Below are 22,590 nucleotides of genomic sequence, written 5' to 3'. Positions count from 1 at the left end.
ACAATGAGTCCCCTCTGAATTTTTTTCGAAGAAGACGCCGAGGAATTCAAATAATCGGCCATCAACTTTGAGCAACCGGAACCGCCGCTGACGTTGCTCACTACTCTTTCCACCCACCACACTACGACTTCCCTCAACCTTGACGAACCTTTCGTCTTAACCAGTCATTTCGGATACGTTTCAAACCGCATCTATGGAGGATAGAAGTCCCTTATGACGGCTGGGATCGATCGCCAACAAACGGGTCCGACTTCACTATCGCACACCTACCCTCACCCCCCCCCCCCCACCAGCCTATTTAAGGCCACCGAAGAAGGTAGCCGAATCCAGGAAATTCACTCACACTACTACAATTTCCTCATTGTCTGCCAACCCTCCCTCCCTCTGCAACGCCTCCCATTTCCTTTGCAACCTATCCTCTGTTTTTCATTTCACCATTTGGGGAGTTTTAATTCCTCTGAATCAAGCCATAACACTGCATTTCCCCTGTTTGGTGTTCCTCATTTTCCTCGGAAATGGAGTTTAATGTGAAGAGGGTGTGTGAGAACGGCAATGGGGAGCTGCACCATGACGTCAAGTGCGTGAAGGACCCTTTGAATTGGGGTGCCGCCGCTGAGTCACTCAAGGGCAACCACCTAGACCAAGTGAAGAAGATGATCGATGAGTACAGAAACCCCACGGTTAGGCTCGAAGGGGAGACGCTCACGATTGCCCAAGTGACCAGCGTGGCCAGGAAGGGGGTTCACGTGAAGGTCGAGCTCTCTGAGGCAGCTAGGTCGCGGGTCAAGTCGAGCAGCGACTGGATAGTCGAGAGCTTGAACAGGGGAACCGATAGCTACGGCGTGACAACCGGGTTCGGTGCAACCTCGCACCGACGCACCAAGCAAGGAGGGGCCCTCCAGAGGGAGCTCATCAGGTTCCTCAACGCCGGGATCTTTGGCTCCGGGCCGGAGTCCGGATGCACCCTCCCCCGGTCGACGTCCCGAGCGGCCATGCTTGTCCGTGCCAACACCCTCCTCCAGGGATACTCCGGCATCCGGTTCGAGATCCTCGAGGCCATTGCCAGATTGCTGAATCACGGTGTGACGCCATGTCTGCCACTCCGGGGGACCATCACCGCTTCCGGTGACCTCGTTCCGCTGTCGTATATTGCCGGTCTATTGACCGGACGGCCGAATTCAAAGGCGGTCGGGCCAAAGGGTGAGGTCATCGATGCCGGCCAGGCGTTCCAGCTTGCCGGAATCCCCAGCGGGTTCTTCGAATTGCAGCCTAAGGAGGGGCTGGCGTTGGTAAACGGCACTGCAGTCGGCTCGGCCTTAGCTTCCACGGCGCTGTTTGATGCCAACATATTGACGCTCCTATGTGAGGTGCTGTCCGCAATCTTCTGTGAGGTGATGAACGGCAAGCCTGAGTTCACGGACCACCTGACCCACAAATTGAAGCACCACCCCGGCCAGATCGAGGCTGCAGCCATCATGGAGCACATCCTTGAGGGCAGTTCCTACATGAAGGAGGCAGCCAAGCTGCACGAGATGGACCCTCTGCAAAAGCCCAAGCAGGACAGGTACGCACTGAGAACGTCCCCACAGTGGCTGGGCCCCCAGATTGAGGTCATCAGGGCTGCAACCCAATCTATCCAGAGGGAGATCAACTCCGTTAACGACAACCCTCTTGTTGACGTCTCGAGGAACAAGTGTATCCACGGTGGCAATTTCCAGGGGACCCCAATCGGGGTGTCGATGGACAACACGAGGCTGGCCTTGGCTGCTATAGGCAAGCTCATGTTTGCTCAATTCTCTGAACTAGTAAACGACTTCTACAACAATGGGCTGCCTTCGAACCTTAGTGGGGGTTCCAACCCTAGCTTGGACTATGGGTTCAAGGGAGCTGAGATAGCCATGGCCTCATACTGCTCCGAGCTCCAGTTCCTTGCCAACCCCGTCACGTCTCATGTCCAGAGCGCAGAGCAACACAACCAGGACGTGAACTCCCTCGGCTTGATATCTGCCAGGAAGACGGCCGAATCTGTGGAGATACTGAAGCTCATGTCCTCAACCTACATCGTTGCGTTGTGCCAAGCGATCGATCTGAGGCACGCAGAGGAGAACTTTAGGCATGTGGTGAAGACGGTGGTCGGCCAAGCGGCGAAGAGGATTCTCACTGTTGGGGTCAACGGTGAGCTCCTCCCCTCGAGGTTCTGCGAGAAGGATCTCCTCAACGTGGTGGAGAGAGAGTACGTCTTCGCGTACATAGACGATCCATGCAGTGCGACGTACCCACTCATGCAGAAGCTGAGACAAGTGCTGGTGGAGCACGCCTTGATGAATGGTGAGAAGGAGAAGGACGTCAGCTCTTCAATCTTCCAAAGGATCACTGCTTTCGAGGAGGAATTGAAGACCCATCTGCCCGAAGAGGTCGAGAACGTGAGAAGGTTGCTCGAAAACGGGAACGCAGTGCTTCCAAACAGGATCAGGGATTGTAGGTCGTATCCTTTGTATAAGTTCGTGAGGGAGGAGCTTCACACCGGAATCCTCACCGGAGAGAAAACACGGTCACCAGGAGAAGATTTCGACAAGGTTTTCAAGGCCGTGGGTGAGTGGAAAATTGTGGACCCCTTGTTGGAGTCTTTGAAGGGTTGGAATGGGTGCCCACTGCCCATATGCTGAGGAAAATCTTCTTCCCCTCCCACGACTGCTCATTACTCATTTTTCTTATGTTCAAGAGTTCATCAGTTTGTTTGTTAATTTGTTCATCAAAACGTATACGTCTGGCTGGGAAATTATGGCGTGGAGCCCACAGCCTGGAGTTTTTTTTTTGTTGTTTACACATTACAATGTGCAGATTCAATTCGTGTAACACCTGTGATCTCATGTATCAATGTAATCACGAAAGCCTTTTATGTCATAAAACCGAATAAACCGAAGATTTTATATATATATACACGACAAACAGTGTGGTGAGACGATAACGTCCGTTCATCTATTCTGATTAACAGCGCTTAACGACCATGGTAGATGACTTTTTTGCCAAATGGGACCCATAATTTATGTCGTAGGCATCTAGGATGAAGGCTGATAAGGAAAGCAACATTCATACTGAAAGTGGTAGGTATACAAACCGCACTTATCTAATGAACACACACTCTCTCTCTCTCTCTCTCTCTCTCTCTCTCTCTCTCTCACATATGTATCTGTCTGTTCCTTAAGACCCATTTTCGTTAGTCGTGTAAGGTCTATTCAAAAAATTATTGTTGCAGGAGCAGTTAGTGCACGTGACCTTGCGTTGGGACGTTGCAATTTCCAATCCCAACCCAACGATATATGATTGTATATCTGATAGGAGTAAGGGGTGTCAACGGATCAGATTTGGTTCAGACCCAGGTGAAACCAGATCACTTGAACCTGATTTTTGAGGTATCCGTTTTGGATCCGGGTTTAATCGGGGTGACTATAGGAAAAATCATATCCAGATCCAATAAAAACTACATGAACCAGACCTGGATCATACCCGGTAAAACCATGTTTTTTATCATTTTTACATTGAAAATTTGCAGGAACTCAAGTCGGGTCCGGGTCTGGTATAAAATTTCACAAACTATACCCGGGTCTATGTATTAATAGGACCTGGGTCTTAATCGTATCTTCTTATTTATCATCATACCCGGACCCTATAGGGTTTGACCTGTTGACACCCCTAAGTAGAGGGCTGCCTAACTCCAGCTTTCTCTGTCGAAAGAAAAAGAATTATTGTTGTAGTTTTTTTTTTTTTAATCTAAAATGTTTACGTGTTTATCATAGCTTACTGCGAGTAGAAAACCTGTATTATAATAGGTATTGTTTATGTTGGACGATGTTTTTAGGGAGAAAACGTCATCATATACACCTTTTCAGATTAAGAAAAAAACTTTTGCGATTATGGTTTTTGAGTGGACCAGACGGGTGTAATTAAATTGGGAGAAAGAATATTGGTCAAACACATTAATACACCATAAAGTAAAAACCACCCGGTTTTCTTTTCTTTTTTCTCTTTGGGATCAAGCCCCTATCTATACAGAGGATCAACATGTTTTGTTTACGTAAAAACTTATTTTGGTTACTGAGATTTATTTGAGTGTACGTGAAAGTTATTTTGAAAGCCTTGAAAATCATTAATCAATAATGGTGCATAATGCACTGCAAATTTATCTTTAAAAATCGTGTTTTTTGCCTCAAACCTGGGTGAAAGAAAAGGAAAGTTAGTATTTATATATTTTCCATGGTTAAAATGTGAAAGAATTTTTTTTTTTACAAAAAAAAGGTGAAAGAAAAGTAATAGCATAACATATGTGTTGAGCAACTATTGGCACAAAGCATCTTTTGTAGTAGGGTCATTTAACTAGTGGTGCAAACAGGTACCACTCAGGCCGGATCTTTCTAGATCCATATCCAAATCCAAAACACAAACTGTAGATCCAATTTTACGTGGTTCTGTAAAAACTGTCTACATCTACTACCGCACTGATCCTTTTTCTTTTATTGATTGGGATACACAATATAGAGGAGGATGTCTCCTTAAATAAGAAGAATCTTCAAATTTTAGATCTACTAGAGTTGATAAATACAACAATGAATCTAAGATAAAATTATAAAACTATTGGCCAAAAAATTTGTCTAGGGGTTAACGCCCTTGAACCCCACCTTAAAGGTAAGGAGGCCACCTCTCAACCCCAGCCAACTTATTACGAAGTTGGATCTGTGAAAATTGTAGACTCAAAGAGAGAGAGAGAGAGAGATTGATGGGAACCGTTGGTTGTGAGTTTGGCAGTCGATGACAAATCGTCAGGGTATGAAAGGAGGGCTATGATTGTAATTTCCTCCCTTAGATCACGGTTTCCGTCATCTGCTGTTTCGTTGCCTTGGTGGTGATTTGTGATCAAGTTTCTTAACTATGACGGTAAGTTGTAAATTTTTAAAAGGTAGGCTGTCTTTGTAAATTAAAATTTAGGTGTCATTTTGTAAATTGTTCTTTAAAAAAAATCAAACTTGAATTGCGTGTTGGTCGTACGTATCAATATTTTTGTAACATTGGTTTTCATGGAAGCCGATTCATTTGCAAAAGCTCTTCTTCTTTTCGAAGAAAGTGGGATTGACGACGTTTGAAAGGACAAACCTTTTAGAATGACACGGTGATGCTTTGGTGCACCCGCCGAGGTCGCCCAAGTGGCAGCGGTAGGGGTGTCAACAGGTAGGGTTTTTGTTTGGACTTGGGTGAAACCAGATTTTCAGGTATGGTATCGGTCCCTCTCATTGGGTTTATTATATGAAAAATCATACCCAGACTCGATAAGAACTATGTGAACCAGCCTTAGACCATACCTGATAAAATAATATTTTTATTATTATTTTTACATTGAAAATTTATGGGTCCTAATCGGAACTTATGTCGGGCCCAGGTCTGATATAAAATTTCATCTTACTCAAGTCCATGTATTAATCAGACCTTTAAGTCTAAACCCGGGACTTAATCAGGTCTTCTTATTTGTCACCATACCCCGATCTTATAGGGTTTAGTTCGAGTCAGGTCCGGGTAAACCCGACCCGTTGACACCCATAACTGTGAGCAGTGAGCCTGGAGAGAAGGCGCTGACCCATTTACTCCAAGTTTAACTCCCACCAGGTGCACAGGTGCTTTTAATTAATAATGGGCTCCGTAAAGATTTGGGTGTAGGTGACCCACCCAGGGTTTATCTCACAAAAGTAGACTCATTAAGGAACCCGGTTGTCTGTAAGGGTTCCTCGTCGTAAAAAAGAAAATGGTACTGAGATGCACAGAGATCATGGAAATTTTAAAATTCTAATTATAATAAAAAAAGGTAAAGGGTAAACTGGTAGGGGTCTGCCTATAAAAAAAAGGTAACGGGTCGAACCCTAGAATGATACAAGAAAAGGCGCAAAAACAGATTATCAAATGTCGATAGATCCAGTGTTCGGATCATGTAAGGTCTATCCTCGACTTCCCTGCCACAACCTTTCTTCTATGGATTTTACAATGACTGGCTTGAGTTTGACCCTAGCTCACCATTGTTGACTGCAGTTTTCCAACTTAAGGTTGGACATATGGGCTGCCACTGTCTGACCCAACATACTAACGACCCATATTTGACTTGATCAATGAAATGATTGGCATGTGATAATATATATATATTCTTTGAAAATGAGCAGCACACGGTTGGTGTGCCGACGAAATAACCACTCAAGTTCCCATTTCCCATCGCAGAACATGCATCCGGTGACCAGAGTGTGTGACCTGCTTCTTTAGTTCTAGGGAAAGGGACAACTCTTCTGACCAGCCTCGTGCATGGCCAACCTGGGCACTATATAGTGGAGATATTCTGGATCCATGGGTCTCACTTTGCACAAGTGGCAAGACTTGATTCACTCTAATTCTTGTATGTGGTAGATCAAATCACCCTGGTGATTTGACAAAAACACATTTTTTTTCGTGTTGATATCACCTTCATTCATCACTTCAACCGCCACTATTTGCAAATGGGGGATGGTGACAATATTAGTATTGTCGGGTTCAAATAAATAAACTAAAGGGGCATGATACAAGGGTCGGTCAGGGCAAACCCATGCTTACGGGTGTCAAACAACATGCTGCCGAGCAAAGGGCATCGGGGAACGACTCTAGACACCTCAATTTTGACCAGATATATCATTTCAAAGTTTTTAGAGCTTAAACTTTATTTTTTAATAAAAAAAATATTCTTCCAACTTTTTTTCAAAAAATCAATTAAATTAGAAGATCTTAGCTTTCCAACAAGCTAAAAATTATTTTAATATGATATCGAAGTAAAATGTTATCACCACAAGAAGGTAACTTGTTTAGTAAAAAACTTGTTTTTCAAGTAAAACTTATTTTGAGTAAATTTTTTATTATCAAAACCATTGAATTTAGTTTTATACTTAAAATATAAATTAAAGTTGAAGGTGTTAGCTTTAAAATGCATCAAACGGTAACTCAAAATGATATCAGAATAGAAAGTTATAGCCAAAACAAGTTATCTTGTCATAAAGGATCTGAAGTACAATCTGATTTTAACGTGGAGATCCAAAATTCCTGTATGAAATCCATAGAACTTTATAAACCTTATCCACATGCATCATTTGGAGAGAAATCACTCAGAAGTCGAGCTTTGTCTCTCTAGAACCCCAACAAATAGAATAATCCGAAATCCTATCATATCCAATCTCCTATATTAAAGCAAAACTCTTCTTTGATGAGCTCTATTCCCTCTTTGGGCTAAACACAAAACCATTTGGATTAGATTTAAATCTAGAAAACCCTTAATTAATATTCTATCAGTGATTCTTCTAAATAAGGGTTGACCTCAAGAGTTTGAAATATCTAGAAATTCCTTATCTGAGTGTTTACCCTATAGAGAATCCTTACCCTAGCCCTACCTTCACCCTCACCTTCTCTCAGCTCGATCCCTAAATTGCCATACCAATGTAGAGGCATTATTGAAGCTATTGCAACAACCATCATACATGTGCAGGGGTATAGTTGGATTGAAGAGAAGCCTAAAGGAACTAAACAGACTCCAAAGTCTAAAAAAGGTGATTTTTAGATCAATTTGCTTTAATTTTTATATTCAATTTATGTTTGACTTAAATACTCATACACATTTGTCTATCTTGACAATGAACTTTAAACCGTAGAGATTGAAAAACTCACTTCGACTTTACATTTTCTTAGAAAAGGGATGGTCAGGGCTTGAGACAAGCGTCCCTACAATCTTTTAAAGGCTTTTAAAAAGGTTTATGAAATTCAGGTAAGTCAAATCTTCCTCATACAAAAACTTTTATCAACAACAACCCAAAAAAGATTTTAGGAGTTTTAAAACACAACTACAATGCATGTTAAGAAGGTTTATTAGTTTAACAATAAGGTTTAAAGAATAACCTCTCTTTGTAAACAAATGAGAACTAAACAATCTTACAAATAGAAATTTGACAAAGGGAGAGGGACGTTCTTAGTTCCAACATGTAGGACGTTGGCCAAGGAAACACTACAAGAAAAACATTAATTAGCGATGGAAATTTGCAATGGATTTGTTCTGGTGTAAATTCGCGACGGATTAGCTAGAGAAAACTATTTATCGCCAAAATTAGAATTAGTCGCAAAATCCGTCGTTAATTAGCGATGAAATTTTGTCGTCTCAAACTCTGTCGCAACGTCACGATGGATTAGCGACGGAATTTTTTCATCGTAAAATTCATCGCTAATTAGCGCCGGATTTTGCTCCGTCGCTCATCCCTCGCTACTTTTTATTTAAACCGCAAATTTTTTTTCACCCGTTTCGCAATTTCCCCCCTTTCATTGTACGCCCCCCCCCCCTTGAGCATTTCTCTTCTTTCTCCTTGGCTGAGCCCACTCCCTGATCCAAGCGGCGTAGGTGACCTTGGCGGAAGATGGGCCCTCCCGGTCTTGAGCTCGTCTTCGAGGAGCGGCATCGGTGTCAAAACTGCGCCTCCTCCTTCGGGTGGGCTCTGAAATGGTGGGCAGCAACAGCTTGGCTTCGTCCTCTCGAACCTCAACCACCGCCACGAGTTTCTGCAGCGTGGAGGTTAGTAGTATTGTTAATTTTTGAATTTTGGGGTTGTTTTTTGTTGGATTAGGGTTTCATTTCTGCGTTGAATGTTCTGTGGTTAGTAGGAACCTGTTTTTTGGGGTTTCATGTCATTTTCGATGAATCAGTGCTTTATTTCCGTGCCACCAAATATTTTAGGACGTCTCAGTGCAGCCTAAATGATCCATGCAGTCGTCCATCCACCATGGTATAATGTGCTATTCTGCGATTCAGTTAGGGGTGATTTGATATTTTTTTCATTTTAATATGTTGAATTTGTTCCAAAATACAAAAGACTTGTTCATGTTGTTTCTAGGATTTCACTCACAGTGAGTGATAATGAGAGGACTTTGTAGGCCCATTGATTTGCTTTGAGTCCAACAGCTTTACCTGAACATTTTGAGACAAACCGGGATTTACCCAGTTAGGTTGGACTTGGCCATGCTCTTCATATCTACACGAAGGGTAAAAGATGCTGTAATCAGGCTTGACTTAGGCCTGCTGTGTCTGAGCCATCTACGGCCCTACAATCAAGGATTGCTCCTTAAATAGTAGGTTTTCCGTGCATACTAAATGTGCTGCATCTGATATTGTGGTTTGCTTGTTATCTCCAGTAATTACTTGTTTTTTTATTTATTTTACTTTCCCTTTTAACAATATTTGTTTCCAAGACTATTTTTCTTTTCTTTTAGTGGAGAACAGGGCGTGTTTCCTTATATTGGATGAGCATTTATGTTATCATGAAGAATGTGTTTGACATTTCTTCCTATTTGGCAGATGATTACTGCAATTTCAATTGAAGATGTTCACCGGGAGGTGAAAATATTGAAATCTCTATTTGGGCATAAACATTTGGTCAAATTCTATGATGCTTGTGAAGATGCCAATAATGTGTACATTATTATAGAGTATGCTCTCTTACCTTGTCTTGAGTTTCCTAAAAGCATATGGTCTTTTCCTTGATTATTTCTTCTGAATAGCTTTCTTAATTTTGTTTTGCCAGGGGGCCTAGATGTTTTTACTCAGGGTAGCCTTCTGTTCAACTGCCGCATGATGACAATTTGTCCTGAATATGCATATTTCACATGTTAGTGGTGTCTTGTGCAGCCACTTTGATCCTTGTCTTTTTATTTTCTAAAGTTTGCTGCCAGTTTTTTCTCTTAGTGTTTCCTTTTGAATTTCATGTAACGGCAGAAAGTTTAATTACATAATTAGGGAAATACTTTTTCCTCATCTTAGCTGCTCTGAAGCCATCATATTTTGTTACCTCCAGAAAATGAGTTACATTCATAATAATCTTCAAATATACATGATTATGTTTGGCATATGTAAGAAATATATCATAGAAATTTGTGCAGGGTAAGTATAGCAGTTATGTTAAGAGTATAAAGTATAAACAATCATGATGACTTGAAGCTCTTATGCTTTAAGACTTAGAACCAAGAAAACACTGTTGTTGAAGAACAGTAAATAGCTTCATAATTAAATCCAAACGTGAATATATATATATATATATATATATATATATATATGACATGCAAATACATATTATTGCTCCTCTTTTACCTTGAATAATCAGGGAACATGATTCTTGTCTTTAGATGTTGATTATTTTACAGAAAACCCAGAGTGCTTCACATACTTAAATCACTGAATTGCCTAGCTTGTCTTTGCTGCCAATGACTATTATCAATTTCTCTTAAGTTGACCTTTTTTTTTCTTAGTTCTTTGTTAAAGAGTCATTTGTGTTACTTTTTGAGAATTCTCTGAAAGTTTATTTGTAACATGAGTCACTCTCATGGAGTCCTTTCTCTTGGACTTATTTAGTCTGAGCAAGCCATAGAGCTTTTATTGTTTTTGTTGATTGACACCACACCCTGATTGAGCTGTTCACTATTTCAACAGAGAACAAAATTGTATGAGTATGCAAAGGTTCTTGGCAATTCTCAGTTTGTCATGCAACCATTTCAGCCATATAAATTTGTCTATGCCCACATGCTAGCTGAGGTGGGAAAGGTTTTGGAATCTTTGAAGTTACAAGAAAAACCCTGATTAACGACGGACATTTGCGACAGATTTTTTCCGTCGTAAATTAGCGACGGAATCAGCGAGAGAACATTATCCGTACTAATTATAATACTTTTGGCATTGAAGTAAATTATCTTTGGAGGACTAATAATTATAAGCCATTTTTTTAATGAGAAGAAAGAAAATTTTTGTAAAGCAACAAAAACACAGCCAAAACGATTTCAAGTAAGAAGTTATTCCCTTAAAAAAAGACGTTGGAGGACTAATTTTTGTATTCCTGAGTGAAATAACAAATTTTCCTTTTCTGAGAAAAAAGTTCTTGAAAATGCTAAAAGTCAGAAAAATGGTGGTATCTGTGTCTACATTATTGTTGAATGAACTTGGTCTAGGTTCTATACACATTCTGCTTCCTCAAAACGTTTTGTATTCTTCTGCGGCAGCATGCCAATGGTGAAAATGCTTGGGTTGGGATAGATGGAAATACAGGTGTAATAGCAGACATGAAAGAGCGTAAGGTACTGGTATGGTTTGATTATTTATTTATTTTGCATGTGTATATTTCTAGCACTGACTATTGTTTTGGCCACCGTTCTTTGTTTCAAATTTGGGATGCCTATAATGTGAAAGTGCATGCATTCAAGACAGCCATTGAGGCAGCTTCCATGCTTCTGAGGATTGATGATATTGTGAGTGGCATCAAGAAGAAGCAGGCACTGACCAAGCTCCATCAAAACCTCAGATTGAAGAAGGTGATGCAAATAACTAACAGATACTTCCAGAGCAGAAGAGAAGAGATCACTTTGCAAGAATTTTCGGCAGTTGGCTGTCCTTGTGTTCTGTTGAAAAAAAAAATGGTTTTACAGTGTAGTTCATTTGTTGTTCTGTTCACAGTTTTCCTTCTTAATGAAGATTTGGTTTCATGTTCTGAAGGTGCCTTAAGAATGGGATGTATTTTAGGAGAATGCTAAAAGATGATGAGGCCTTCTACTGCTCTATATGTCAAAGCTACTTCTCGAGGTACAATTACAAATGTATTGATTTTTTTCAGATAAAAGATGAAGTCGGGTCTGTCTTGGATTTTATAAAGTATTTTTATGATGTTTTTGGTTTCACATTTGAGTTGGAGTTGTGAGAATATCAACTTGTGTTATTCCTTTGCATACTTCATTAAAAATATTTGCCTTTTTCATTGTATTACCTTTTATGGTTAGTAACTTAGTATTGTCATTTATTCTTTTATTCTGCAGATCGTATAGTCTTTTAATTTTTGTTCTACTATGTATATTTGTATTGTTTCCTTTTCACAAGACTTGCACTATATTGTACTATAGGCGCACGCCTCAGCTTGAGGCGTGCCTCAAGGCGTATGAGGCGCACGCCTTGGGGGCTCTTTTTTATATTTTTTTTTTTAAATTTTGCGACGGATATTATCCGTCGCTACTTTTCAGTGATGATATGTTTTGCGATGGATTGTATTCCGTCGCAAATACATCGCTAACTTGTCGACCAAAAGTTAGAGACGGAATTTATCCAGATATACTCCATCGCAAGGTCGTCGCTAATTAGCGATGACTTTGCGACGAAAATAAGCCGTCGCTAATTAGCGACGAACTGGCGACAAATAAATTTTGTCAGGATTTAGCGAGTAAAATTATGCGATGGAAGCTATCCGTTGCAAATATGTCGCTAAACATGTAGCGACGGAATTGGCGATGAATTAGCGACGGATAGCGTCCGTGCTATCCGTCGCTACTTGGTGTTTTTCTTGTAGTGGAACACCTCACTTCAATAGCCCCAGAATAGCACATGGTAAGACCAGCAAAGGTCAATTCTTGGCCTTCATAAAGGGCACTCTATGCTTCCATTGTCACTACAACAAAAATGTGTATTAGCGACCTCCCTCCCTCCACTTTGCACTTGGGCGACCTCGGCGGGTGCACCAAAGCATCACCGTGCCATTCTAAAAGGTTTGTCCTTTCAAACGTCGTCCATCCCACTTTCTTCGAAAAGAACAAGAGCTTTTGCAAATGAATTGGCTTCCATGAAAAACAATGTTACAAAAATACTGATACGACCGACACGCAATTCAACTTTGATTTTTTTTAAAGAACAATTTACAAAATGGCACCTAAATTTTAATTTACAAAGACAGCCTACCTTTTAAAAATTTACAACTTACCGTCATAGTTAAGAAACTTGATCACAAATCACCACCAAGGCAACAAAACAGCAGATGACGGAAACCGAGATCTAAGGGAGGAAGTTACAATCATAGCCCTCCTTTCAGACCCTGACGATTTGTCATCGACTGCCAAACTCACGACCAACGGTTCCCAGCAATCTCTCTCTCTCTCTCTCTTTGAGTCTACAATTTTCACAGATCCAACTTCGTAATAAGTTGGCTGGGGTTGAGAGGTGGCCTCCTTACCTTTAAGGTGGGGTTGAGAGGTGGCATCATCCAACATAAACAATACCTATTATAATACATGTTTTCTACTCGCAGTAAGCTATGATAAACACGTAAACATTTTAGATTAAAAAAAAAAGAAACTACAACAACAATTCTTTTTCTTTCGACAGAGAAAGCTGGAGTTAGGCAGCCCTCTACTTAGGGGTGTCAACAGGTCAAACCCTATAGGGTCCGGGTATGGTGATAAATAAGAAGATACGATTAAGACCCAGGTCCTATTAATACATAGACCCGGGTATAATTTGTGAAATTTTATACCAGACCCGGGCCCGACTTGAGTTCCTGCAAATTTTCAATGTAAAAATGATAAAAAAATATGGTTTTACCGGGTATGATCCAGGTTCATGTAGTTTTTATTGGATTTGGATATGATTTTTCCTATAGTCACCACGATTAAACCCGGATCCAAAACAGATACCTCAAAAATCAGGTTCAAGTGATCTGGTTTCACCTGGGTCTGAACCAAATCTGACCCGTTGACACCCCCTACTCCTATCAGATATACAATCATATATCGTTGGGTTGGGATTGGAAATTGCAACGTCCCAACGCAAGGTCACGTGCACTAACTGCTCCTGCAACAATAATTTTTTGAATAGACCTTACACGACTAATGAAAATGGGTCTTAAGGAACAGACAGATACATGTGTGAGAGAGAGAGAGAGCCGAAAGTAATTCAACATTACCACTCATGAAGATCAACAAACTGTTGAACCCATGAACTGAACAAGAGCAAAAGTTAAAAACAAATAAAGAAAGCACAAGAGAAAAGAACATCAGACAGATAAAACAGGCTCACACCGAAGCCGCTTGCCCAGATTGCGGCAAAGGAAAGGTAGCGTCAGCAAGAGGGAGCGGAAGATCTCTAAGATGCATACGCAAGATCGCATAAACATCTACCAAGATTTTATGCACAGGTTATGAGTGTTAACTGGAATATGACGAAAATGAGCATCGTTTCGTGCCATCTAAACAAACCACCAAGAAGTAAGCAACCACGTCCGCCAGATGAACCTCCACCTCTTGTTGCGCCTAATACAAACCGGCCCCAAGATCAGATCTAGCGCAAAAGACTCCTCCTTAACAAATACTTCCGGATGCCTCCAGGTCCTGCTAAAGATTTCCACAAATATTGGGCAAGACCAGAACAAGTGAAACATAGATTCTTCAACAGCCTGACAAAGCACGCACCAACTCGGGAGCTGAATGCCCCACTTCTTTAAATTACTGTGGGTCTGAATCCTATCGTGCAAAATTAACCAAGCCAGGACTCGAGAACGGGGAGAAGGACCCTTCGCCCAAAGCACATCCTCGGGCAACCAATCAGCCCCCGACAGGAGCAATGATCTATAGACTTTTTTTGTGAGAAACTCTCTGCTTGGCGTCAAAGCCCACTGCAACCACTGACCAAAATTTCTGAAGTCCTCAAAATGGTCTCTAAAGCAAGCTAAAGCCCTCAACCATGATTTACGCAAGTGCGAGACAACCAAACCTCAAGTTCCCAGACGAACCGGGATAAGAGCTAGAGCCTCATATTTAGCAAGAAGCAAACTAGCACAAGGGTTATCCGGTTGGTGAGCCAGCCAACATTGCTTGGCGACAAGAACAATGCTTCGCAGTCTGGGCGCAGGAATGCCTAAACCAACCATACGCCGAGGTAAGACCACTGAACGCCAACCAATCAAATGAGGCTTACCCTTGAGTTGACATCCAGACCATAAAAAACCTGCCAGCAAGCGTGTCAGTTGCTTCTCTACTCCCACAGGCATCACAAACATAGACATGAAAAATTCTTGAATAGTTGAAAGAACATGTCTGACTAAGGTTAGACGACCAGCGATGGAGAGATAAGACGACTGCCACGAAAGCAATTTGCGCTTCACTTTTTAAAGCGTCGGAGCCCAAGCAGCTGAATTGAGGTGCTTCACTTGTAACGGTAAGCCCAGGTACATAATAGGCAAGTCAGAAATAGTGCAATTAAAAATTCTCTTTCCAGCTGCAAGCATATTGGCATTAACATTGAACATGGTAATAGAGCATTTAGTCTCATTTATAGAAAGCCCGGGTAGGGAGAGAAAGAACTGAATGATAAACTTGAACCTAAGCATTTGTTGAACATTTGCACGACAAAAAATGATCATATCATCAGCATAAGTAAGAATATGACTCGGGAAGTTGGAAACCTACAATGGTTCAATGAAACTCAATCCAGCAGCCCGCTTAAGCAAGACCACAAGACCCTCAGCAACTGCATTGAACAACAAAGGCGATAGGGGGCACCCTTGCCGCAAAGCCCCTCCCAGCTTGAACCGGTCTCCTCTAATACCATTGATATTTAACATGGCCTGGGCATTTGAGACCAGCTCTCTCACCCAACCAGAAAAATGACGACCAATACCGAAGTTTGCTAACATTTGAAATAAGAATGGCCAATGCATAGAGTCAAAAGCTTTATGAAAGTCTAACTTAAGGACAAAGTAAGGTTGACCGCTATGCTGCAAGGAATGAACAACCTCGGATGCCATGATGAACGAGTATTGTACCCTCTTATTACAGATAAAGGCGAACTGAGAGTCTGAAAAAATCTGGTTAGCCACCAATTTCAACCTATTCGCCAAAACCTTGGCAAACATCCGATAGAAAGCACTCATAACTGAGATTGGTCGGAATCAAGAAATATCAACGTTCTCATCATCTTTTGGAATAAGCGAAATAATAGCAACATGAAAATGATAAGGCAGTCTGGAGTTACGATAGAACTCATCAAACATGCTCACCACGTCTGATTTAACATAGTCTCTAAAAAAGTCGACATGAAACCCGTCAATGCCAAGCGCTTTCCAACCCGACAGATCCTTAATGGCCGTAAAAATCTCATCGTCAGAGAACCTCCTTTGCATAGATCTGGCTTGCTCAGGCTGAATTGAGCCAACTAGGATATTGCCAAGGACACCCTCTGCAGTTAACGAAGCAGAATATAAGTCCTTAAAGTATAGCGAGACTGCTGGAATAACGTGCTGATTGAGATAAGAAACACCCTCAATGGAGATAGAAGGAACAACCTTCCTTCTATGACGATGAGAAGCATATGAGTGAAAAAATTTAGTGTTGCCATTACCAGCCGCAAGCCATTTCACCCTAGACCTTTACTTCCAACGAATTTCCTCTTTGACCCTCCAGCTTTTCAAGAGCATATTTAATTCTAAGGACCTGGCCTGGAGACTGAGAAGTTGCAAATCAGAAAGAGAGTCAGGAGAAGACATATACTGATACAACGCAGAAATCTCTTGCTCCCATGCGGCCATTTGCTGAAATTTCTCCACTTTACGACTATGAAGCCAAGCTTTGATTTCCTTAGCTAGACGAGAAAGCTTATTTTGAACCCGTAGCGTTGCCCAATGCTCATCAACAGTTTTGTTCCAAGAATTACTAATAACCGAGAGAAAATCTGGCTCCTGAAGCCACCATTCTTCAAACGCAAAGCTCCTGGTGGGTTGAAAGTCATCCCCCCACTGAGTGATGATCTGCCCATGATCCGAGATAGAGGGAGCAAACAACACACACTTAACGTCGGGAATGAGGTCCAATAAATTAAGGGTGACAAAGACCCTACAGCACGGACGAGACCGCATATTCGACCAAGAAAAGCGCTCCCCGGTTAAAGGAATAGGGTAGAGAAAATGTCGATGAACAAAGTCTTGGAAACCTCACATAGAGGGATTAGGAATTACGAGGTTATTAGAGTCATCGATAGATAACAAACAATTGAAATCCCCTATAAGAATGTGACAATCCGTGCTGGAAATGACAACCCTATCCAAGTCATCCCAAAAAGCGGGCCTCATGGCGGCGAGATTAGGTCCATAAACAACAGAAACCACTACTCTTCTATCAACTGCCTGGAAATTGAAAGTAACGGACAGAGAAAAAAGTCCCACATCCATCTGAGATAAATTTAAAGACTGCTTTCCCAAAATAAGGATACCTCCTGCATGATTTACTGCTGGCTTAAAGAAATAGTCAGCTCTCTGCCAGATGCTAGAGACGACTACGAGCGAGATGACCTCCATTTTAGTTTCACATAAAGCAAGAAGGTCGGGTTTTTTCTCTCTAACCCAATTAGCCAGAAACAAGCGCTTAGTGGGACAATTTAAGCCCCTAACATTCCAACAAACAGTCTTCATGAAACAAAATCTGGAAAAACCCGGGGTTGGTGGCACCGAGATGACCTTCTTGGGGACCTGACATCGGTAGCCGAAACAATTGACGAAGGCCTCCTTCTTCTTCGTTGACCACCAGCACTGACAGACGACCTCAATTGACCATCGAAAATGCCCAACTGCTCGCAGTCTGCTCCACCGGAGTTGCATAGAGAGTTTCCAATAATCGCAGAAATAGCTGAAATCGTACAATCCATATCAACAGCTATAACTTGCAGCTGCGAAGAGGAGAGAGAGATCATTAGATAAGTGTGGTTTGTATACCTACCACTGCCGGTATGAATGTTGCTTTGCCTACGACATAAATTATGGGTCCCATTTGGCAAAAAAGTCATCTACCATGGTCGTTAAAGCGCTGTTAATCAGAATAGATGAACGGACGTTATCGTCTCACCACACTGTTTGTCGTTTATATATATAAAATCTTCTCTTTATTCGGTTTTATGACATAAAAGGCTTTCATGATTACATTGATACATGAGATCATAGGTGTTACACGAATTGAATCTGCACATTGTAATGTGTAAACAACAAAAGAAAAACTCCAGGGCTCCACGCCATAATTTCCCAGCCAGACGTATACGTTTTGACGAACAAATTAACAAACAAACTGATGAACTCTTGAACATAAGAAAATTGAGTAATGAGCAGTCGTGGGAGGGGAAGAAGATTTGCCTCAGCATATGGGCAGTGGGCACCCATTCCAACCCTTCAAAGACTCCAACAAGGGGTCCACAATTTTCCACTCACCCACGGCCTTGAAAACCTTGTCGAAATCTTCTCCTGGTGACCGTGTTTTCTCTCCGGTGAGGATTCCGGTGTGAAGCTCCTCCCTCACGAACTTATACAAAGGATACGACCTACAATCCCTGATCCTGTTCGGAAGCACTGCGTTCCCGTTTTCAAGCAACCTTCTCACGTTCTCGACCTCTTCGGGCAGATGGGTCTTCAATTCCTCCTCGAAAGCAGTGATCCTTTGGAAGATTGAAGAGCTGACGTCCTTCTCCTTCTCACCATTCATCAAGGCGTGCTCCACCAGCACTTGTCTCAGCTTCTGCATGAGTGGGTACGTCGCACTGCATGGATCGTCTATGTACGCGAAGACGTACTCCCTCTCCACCACGTTGAGGAGATCCTTCTCGCAGAACCTCGAGGGGAGGAGCTCACCGTTGACGCCAACAGTGAGAATCCTCTTCGCCGCTTGGCCGACCACCGTCTTCACCACATGCCTAAAGTTCTCCTCTGCGTGCCTCAGATCGATCGCTTGGCACAACGCAACGATGTAGGTTGAGGACATGAGCTTCAGTATCTCCACAGATTCGGCCGTCTTCCTGGCAGATATCAAGCCGAGGGAGTTCACGTCCTGGTTGTGTTGCTCTGCGCTCTGGACATGAGACGTGACGGGGTTGGCAAGGAACTGGAGCTCGGAGCAGTATGAGGCCATGGCTATCTCAGCTCCCTTGAACCCATAGTCCAAGCTAGGGTTGGAACCCCCACTAAGGTTCGAAGGCAGCCCATTGTTGTAGAAGTCGTTTACTAGTTCAGAGAATTGAGCAAACATGAGCTTGCCTATAGCAGCCAAGGCCAGCCTCGTGTTGTCCATCGACACCCCGATTGGGGTCCCCTGGAAATTGCCACCGTGGATACACTTGTTCCTTGAGACGTCAACAAGAGGGTTGTCGTTAACGGAGTTGATCTCCCTCTGGATAGATTGGGTTGCAGCCCTGATTACCTCAATCTGGGGGCCCAGCCACTGTGGGGACGTTCTCAGTGCGTACCTGTCCTGCTTGGGCTTTTGCAGAGGGTCCATCTCGTGCAGCTTGGCTGCCTCCTTCATGTAGGAACTGCCCTCAAGGATGTGCTCCATGATGGCTGCAGCCTCGATCTGGCCGGGGTGGTGCTTCAATTTGTGGGTCAGGTGGTCCGTGAACTCAGGCTTGCCGTTCATCACCTCACAGAAGATTGCAGACAGCACCTCACATAGGAGCGTCAATATGTTGGCATCAAACAGCACCGTGGAAGCTAAGGCCGAGCCGACTGCAGTGCCGTTTACCAACGCCAGCCCCTCCTTAGGCTGCAATTCGAAGAACCCGCTGGGGATTCCGGCAAGCTGGAACGCCTGGCCGGCATCGATGACCTCACCCTTTGGCCCGACCGCCTTTGAATTTGGCCGTCCGGTCAATAGACCGGCAATATACGACAGCGGAACGAGGTCACCGGAAGCGGTGATGGTCCCCCGGAGTGGCAGACATGGCGTCACACCGTGATTCAGCAATCTGGCAATGGCCTCGAGGATCTCGAACCGGATGCCGGAGTATCCCTGGAGGAGGGTGTTGGCACGGACAAGCATGGCCGCTCGGGACGTCGACCGGGGGAGGGTGCATCCGGACTCCGGCCCGGAGCCAAAGATCCCGGCGTTGAGGAACCTGATGAGCTCCCTTTGGAGGGCCCCTCCTTGCTTGGTGCGTCGGTGCGAGGTTGCACCGAACCCGGTTGTCACGCCGTAGCTATCGGTTCCCCTGTTCAAGCTCTCGACTATCCAGTCGCTGCTCGACTTGACCCGCGACCTAGCTGCCTCAGAGAGCTCGACCTTCACGTGAACCCCCTTCCTGGCCACGCTGGTCACTTGGGCAATCGTGAGCGTCTCCCCTTCGAGCCTAACCGTGGGGTTTCTGTACTCATCGATCATCTTCTTCACTTGGTCGAGGTGGTTGCCCTTGAGTGACTCAGCGGCGGCACCCCAATTCAAAGGGTCCTTCACGCACTTGACGTCATGGTGCAGCTCCCCATTGCCGTTCTCACACACCCTCTTCACATTAAACTCCATTTCCGAGGAAAATGAGGAACACCAAACAGGGGAAATGCAGTGTTATGGCTTGATTCAGAGGAATTAAAACTCCCCAAATGGTGAAATGAAAAACAGATGATAGGTTGCAAAGGAAATGGGAGGCGTTGCAGAGGGAGGGAGGGAGGGTTGTCAGACAATGAGGAAATTGTAGTAGTGTGAGTGAATTTCCTGGATTCGACCACCTTCTTCGGTGGCCTTAAATAGGCTGGTGGGGGTGGGGGGTGTGTGTGAGGGTAGGTGTGCGATAGCGAAGTCGAACCCGTTAGTTGGCGATCCATCCCAGCCGTCATAAGGGACTTCTATCCTCCATAGATATGACTTCTCTCCCTTCATTGTTTTTCTCCCAACAACCAACAATTTAAAAATACTGCAAGTTGGTCCTCTTTGTCCACTCAAATCACCCACCACCAACCAAGGTGTCTCCTGGTGATCACCGACTCGCCAAATGCTAAAAAAACCAATAATTATTTAAGTTCCAAAATAACGGTGATACGCGTAAACTTTTGGATGGCTTATTGGATTAATGGATCATCATTATCATTTTCAAAAATATGCTTTATGGTTCAACAGACGCTGAGCACTTCCCACCATGGGATCACTCGTGGTTAGTGGAATTGCAGTCATCCATTTGCAAGCCGGCTCCTGGGCGTGATTCTCACTCATATTACACCTATGACTTGTAACCTGATGAGTATATGTCCCTGTAAGCTTGGCCGCCACTCGGGGTTTACTATCTATTAAGAGGAGGGCACCCAGTGAGCCCTGTTCCTAAGCTGATTCTTCAGCATCATTATCATATATATAGCATCGAACGCGCCAGGGCCGTCCGCGTGTTCTTTTTTTTCCAGTTTTTGGACTTTTAGCAGCAGTCTTGGACCCCCTCTAAAACTGTTTTCAGTGAAAAAAAAAGTGTGCCGTCAACGGCGTGGATTCGTTCAGTGTATCATCAAAGTGTTCGGTGATACACCCTACTATATATATATATATATATATATAAGAAAATGAACACCTAAAAAATCAGCACAGTGTTAAATGAAACGTGCCATTAAATTTTTGTTTTTGTTTTTTTTTCAAAATTCTGACCCCATATATAAATGTGTTCAACACAGTGGGGGAGTCACTTTGTGGGTAGGGTGGGCACGTGCTTACCTAGAAAAGTGCTCTGAGGGGATAATGGGTCAGGGTGGGCCAGTGGCGGAGCTAGGGGTAGGCATTGGTCGCCCACCCCAGAATTAGAAACCGAGTTGATTCAGGACACTACCGAGTCAAGTCGACTCGGTGCCCAATTGTAACAACTGTGAGAAAAAATTTTCTTATCGAACCCGAACGGGTCCGAACCCGGACGGGTCCAAACTCGACCCAGATCTGAGAACCCAATAGGGTTAAGTGAGTAGGGTCGCGAGGAAGAGCTCGCAACGCCTTTCCCTGCACCGCCCTCCCCCTTCCTCCTCACCTCCCGTAATGGCCATCGTTAGCCGTTGCATTACTCCGTGAAAGGAAACCCTTCGGGGTTTCCTTATTCAGACCCCCAAGGGGTTCTTTATCATCAAAGGGAAGGGGCTGAGCTCTGCGCCTGCTCCCTTGGCCCTGAACTCTCTATGAACGATTGTTCTTCCAGCAAAAAAAAATTGGCTCCACCACTGGTCTGAATAAATGGATAGTCCTTCAAGACCATTTGTCTCTGAGACCCGAAGTCTGCCCACCCAACAAAAAACTTCTGCCTCCACCATTGGGATGGGCAGTGCCCACTCTACCCAACATGGCTCCACCCACCTCAGGAAAATCCCCCAAGGGGGTAATGGGTCAGAGTGGGCACCACTCGTGCCCGACCCAAAAGGGTCAAGGCCCACCTGAACCTAAGTGGCGAGTACCTATTATGGTAACCCTACTCTCTCTCTATATTCCTTTGAGCTCTTTTGACCCTACCTCTTTGTCTCTCTCTTGACTTTATGTGTGCCCCTCCGCACAACCCCACAGCCATAAGGCACAACACCGGCTTATCGGACACCGCCCACCTCACTCAAAGTCTCAAAGGGCTCCAGAGGCATCCTCCGGCCATTCGACGCACCATGCACATCGTTGTCGCAGCGTGCATAGGACCAGGTCCTCTCACTCTCTCTCAACTTTGTCGGACGACATCTGGCGACCTCTCTAGCACACTCCCTTGGCCCTGATGACTGGGTATTCTTGTTTTCTTTTTTTCTAAAATGCTAGATAGGGTTTCTGAAATGTCAGATAGGGTTCAAAATCTATAACCGATGATGATCAACTGCATTTCTTCTCTAACTATCAAAATTTTCAACTATCCAACTTTACATATTGGATTTTTATCATTTATTTAGTAAGTGACAAATTTTTAGATGATGAATTTTCACATTTGGATACTTTTTTTAAAAGCACTAAAAAACA

General features: G+C 43.4%; 2 protein-coding genes across 2 annotated transcripts; one reads left to right on the top strand and one right to left on the bottom strand.

Annotated features, from left to right (window-relative positions):
* Positions 1-330: 330 nt before the first annotated feature.
* On the top strand, positions 331-2,909 carry LOC149813988 (phenylalanine ammonia-lyase-like). The gene has a single exon (XM_089992021.1). It carries the CDS (start codon positions 516-518, stop codon positions 2,664-2,666), a length of 2,151 nt encoding a protein of 716 aa, XP_089848147.1. The 5' UTR covers positions 331-515; the 3' UTR covers positions 2,667-2,909.
* A 14,863-nt stretch (positions 2,910-17,772) lies between these two features.
* On the bottom strand, positions 17,773-20,257 carry LOC149813987 (phenylalanine ammonia-lyase-like). Its single transcript, XM_089991970.1, has one exon. It carries the CDS (start codon positions 20,158-20,160, stop codon positions 18,010-18,012), a length of 2,151 nt encoding a protein of 716 aa, XP_089848096.1. The 5' UTR covers positions 20,161-20,257; the 3' UTR covers positions 17,773-18,009.
* Between the last annotated feature and the right edge of the window lie 2,333 nt (positions 20,258-22,590).

The sequence above is a fragment of the Nuphar pumila genome, chromosome 16 (genome assembly GCF_984573655.1).
Source record: "Nuphar pumila chromosome 16, dmNupPumi1.hap1.1, whole genome shotgun sequence".
Classification (NCBI taxonomy): domain Eukaryota; kingdom Viridiplantae; phylum Streptophyta; class Magnoliopsida; order Nymphaeales; family Nymphaeaceae; genus Nuphar; species Nuphar pumila.
The sequence above is the reverse complement of the archived record's forward strand: the minus strand, read 5'-3'. Positions and strand labels throughout refer to the sequence as shown.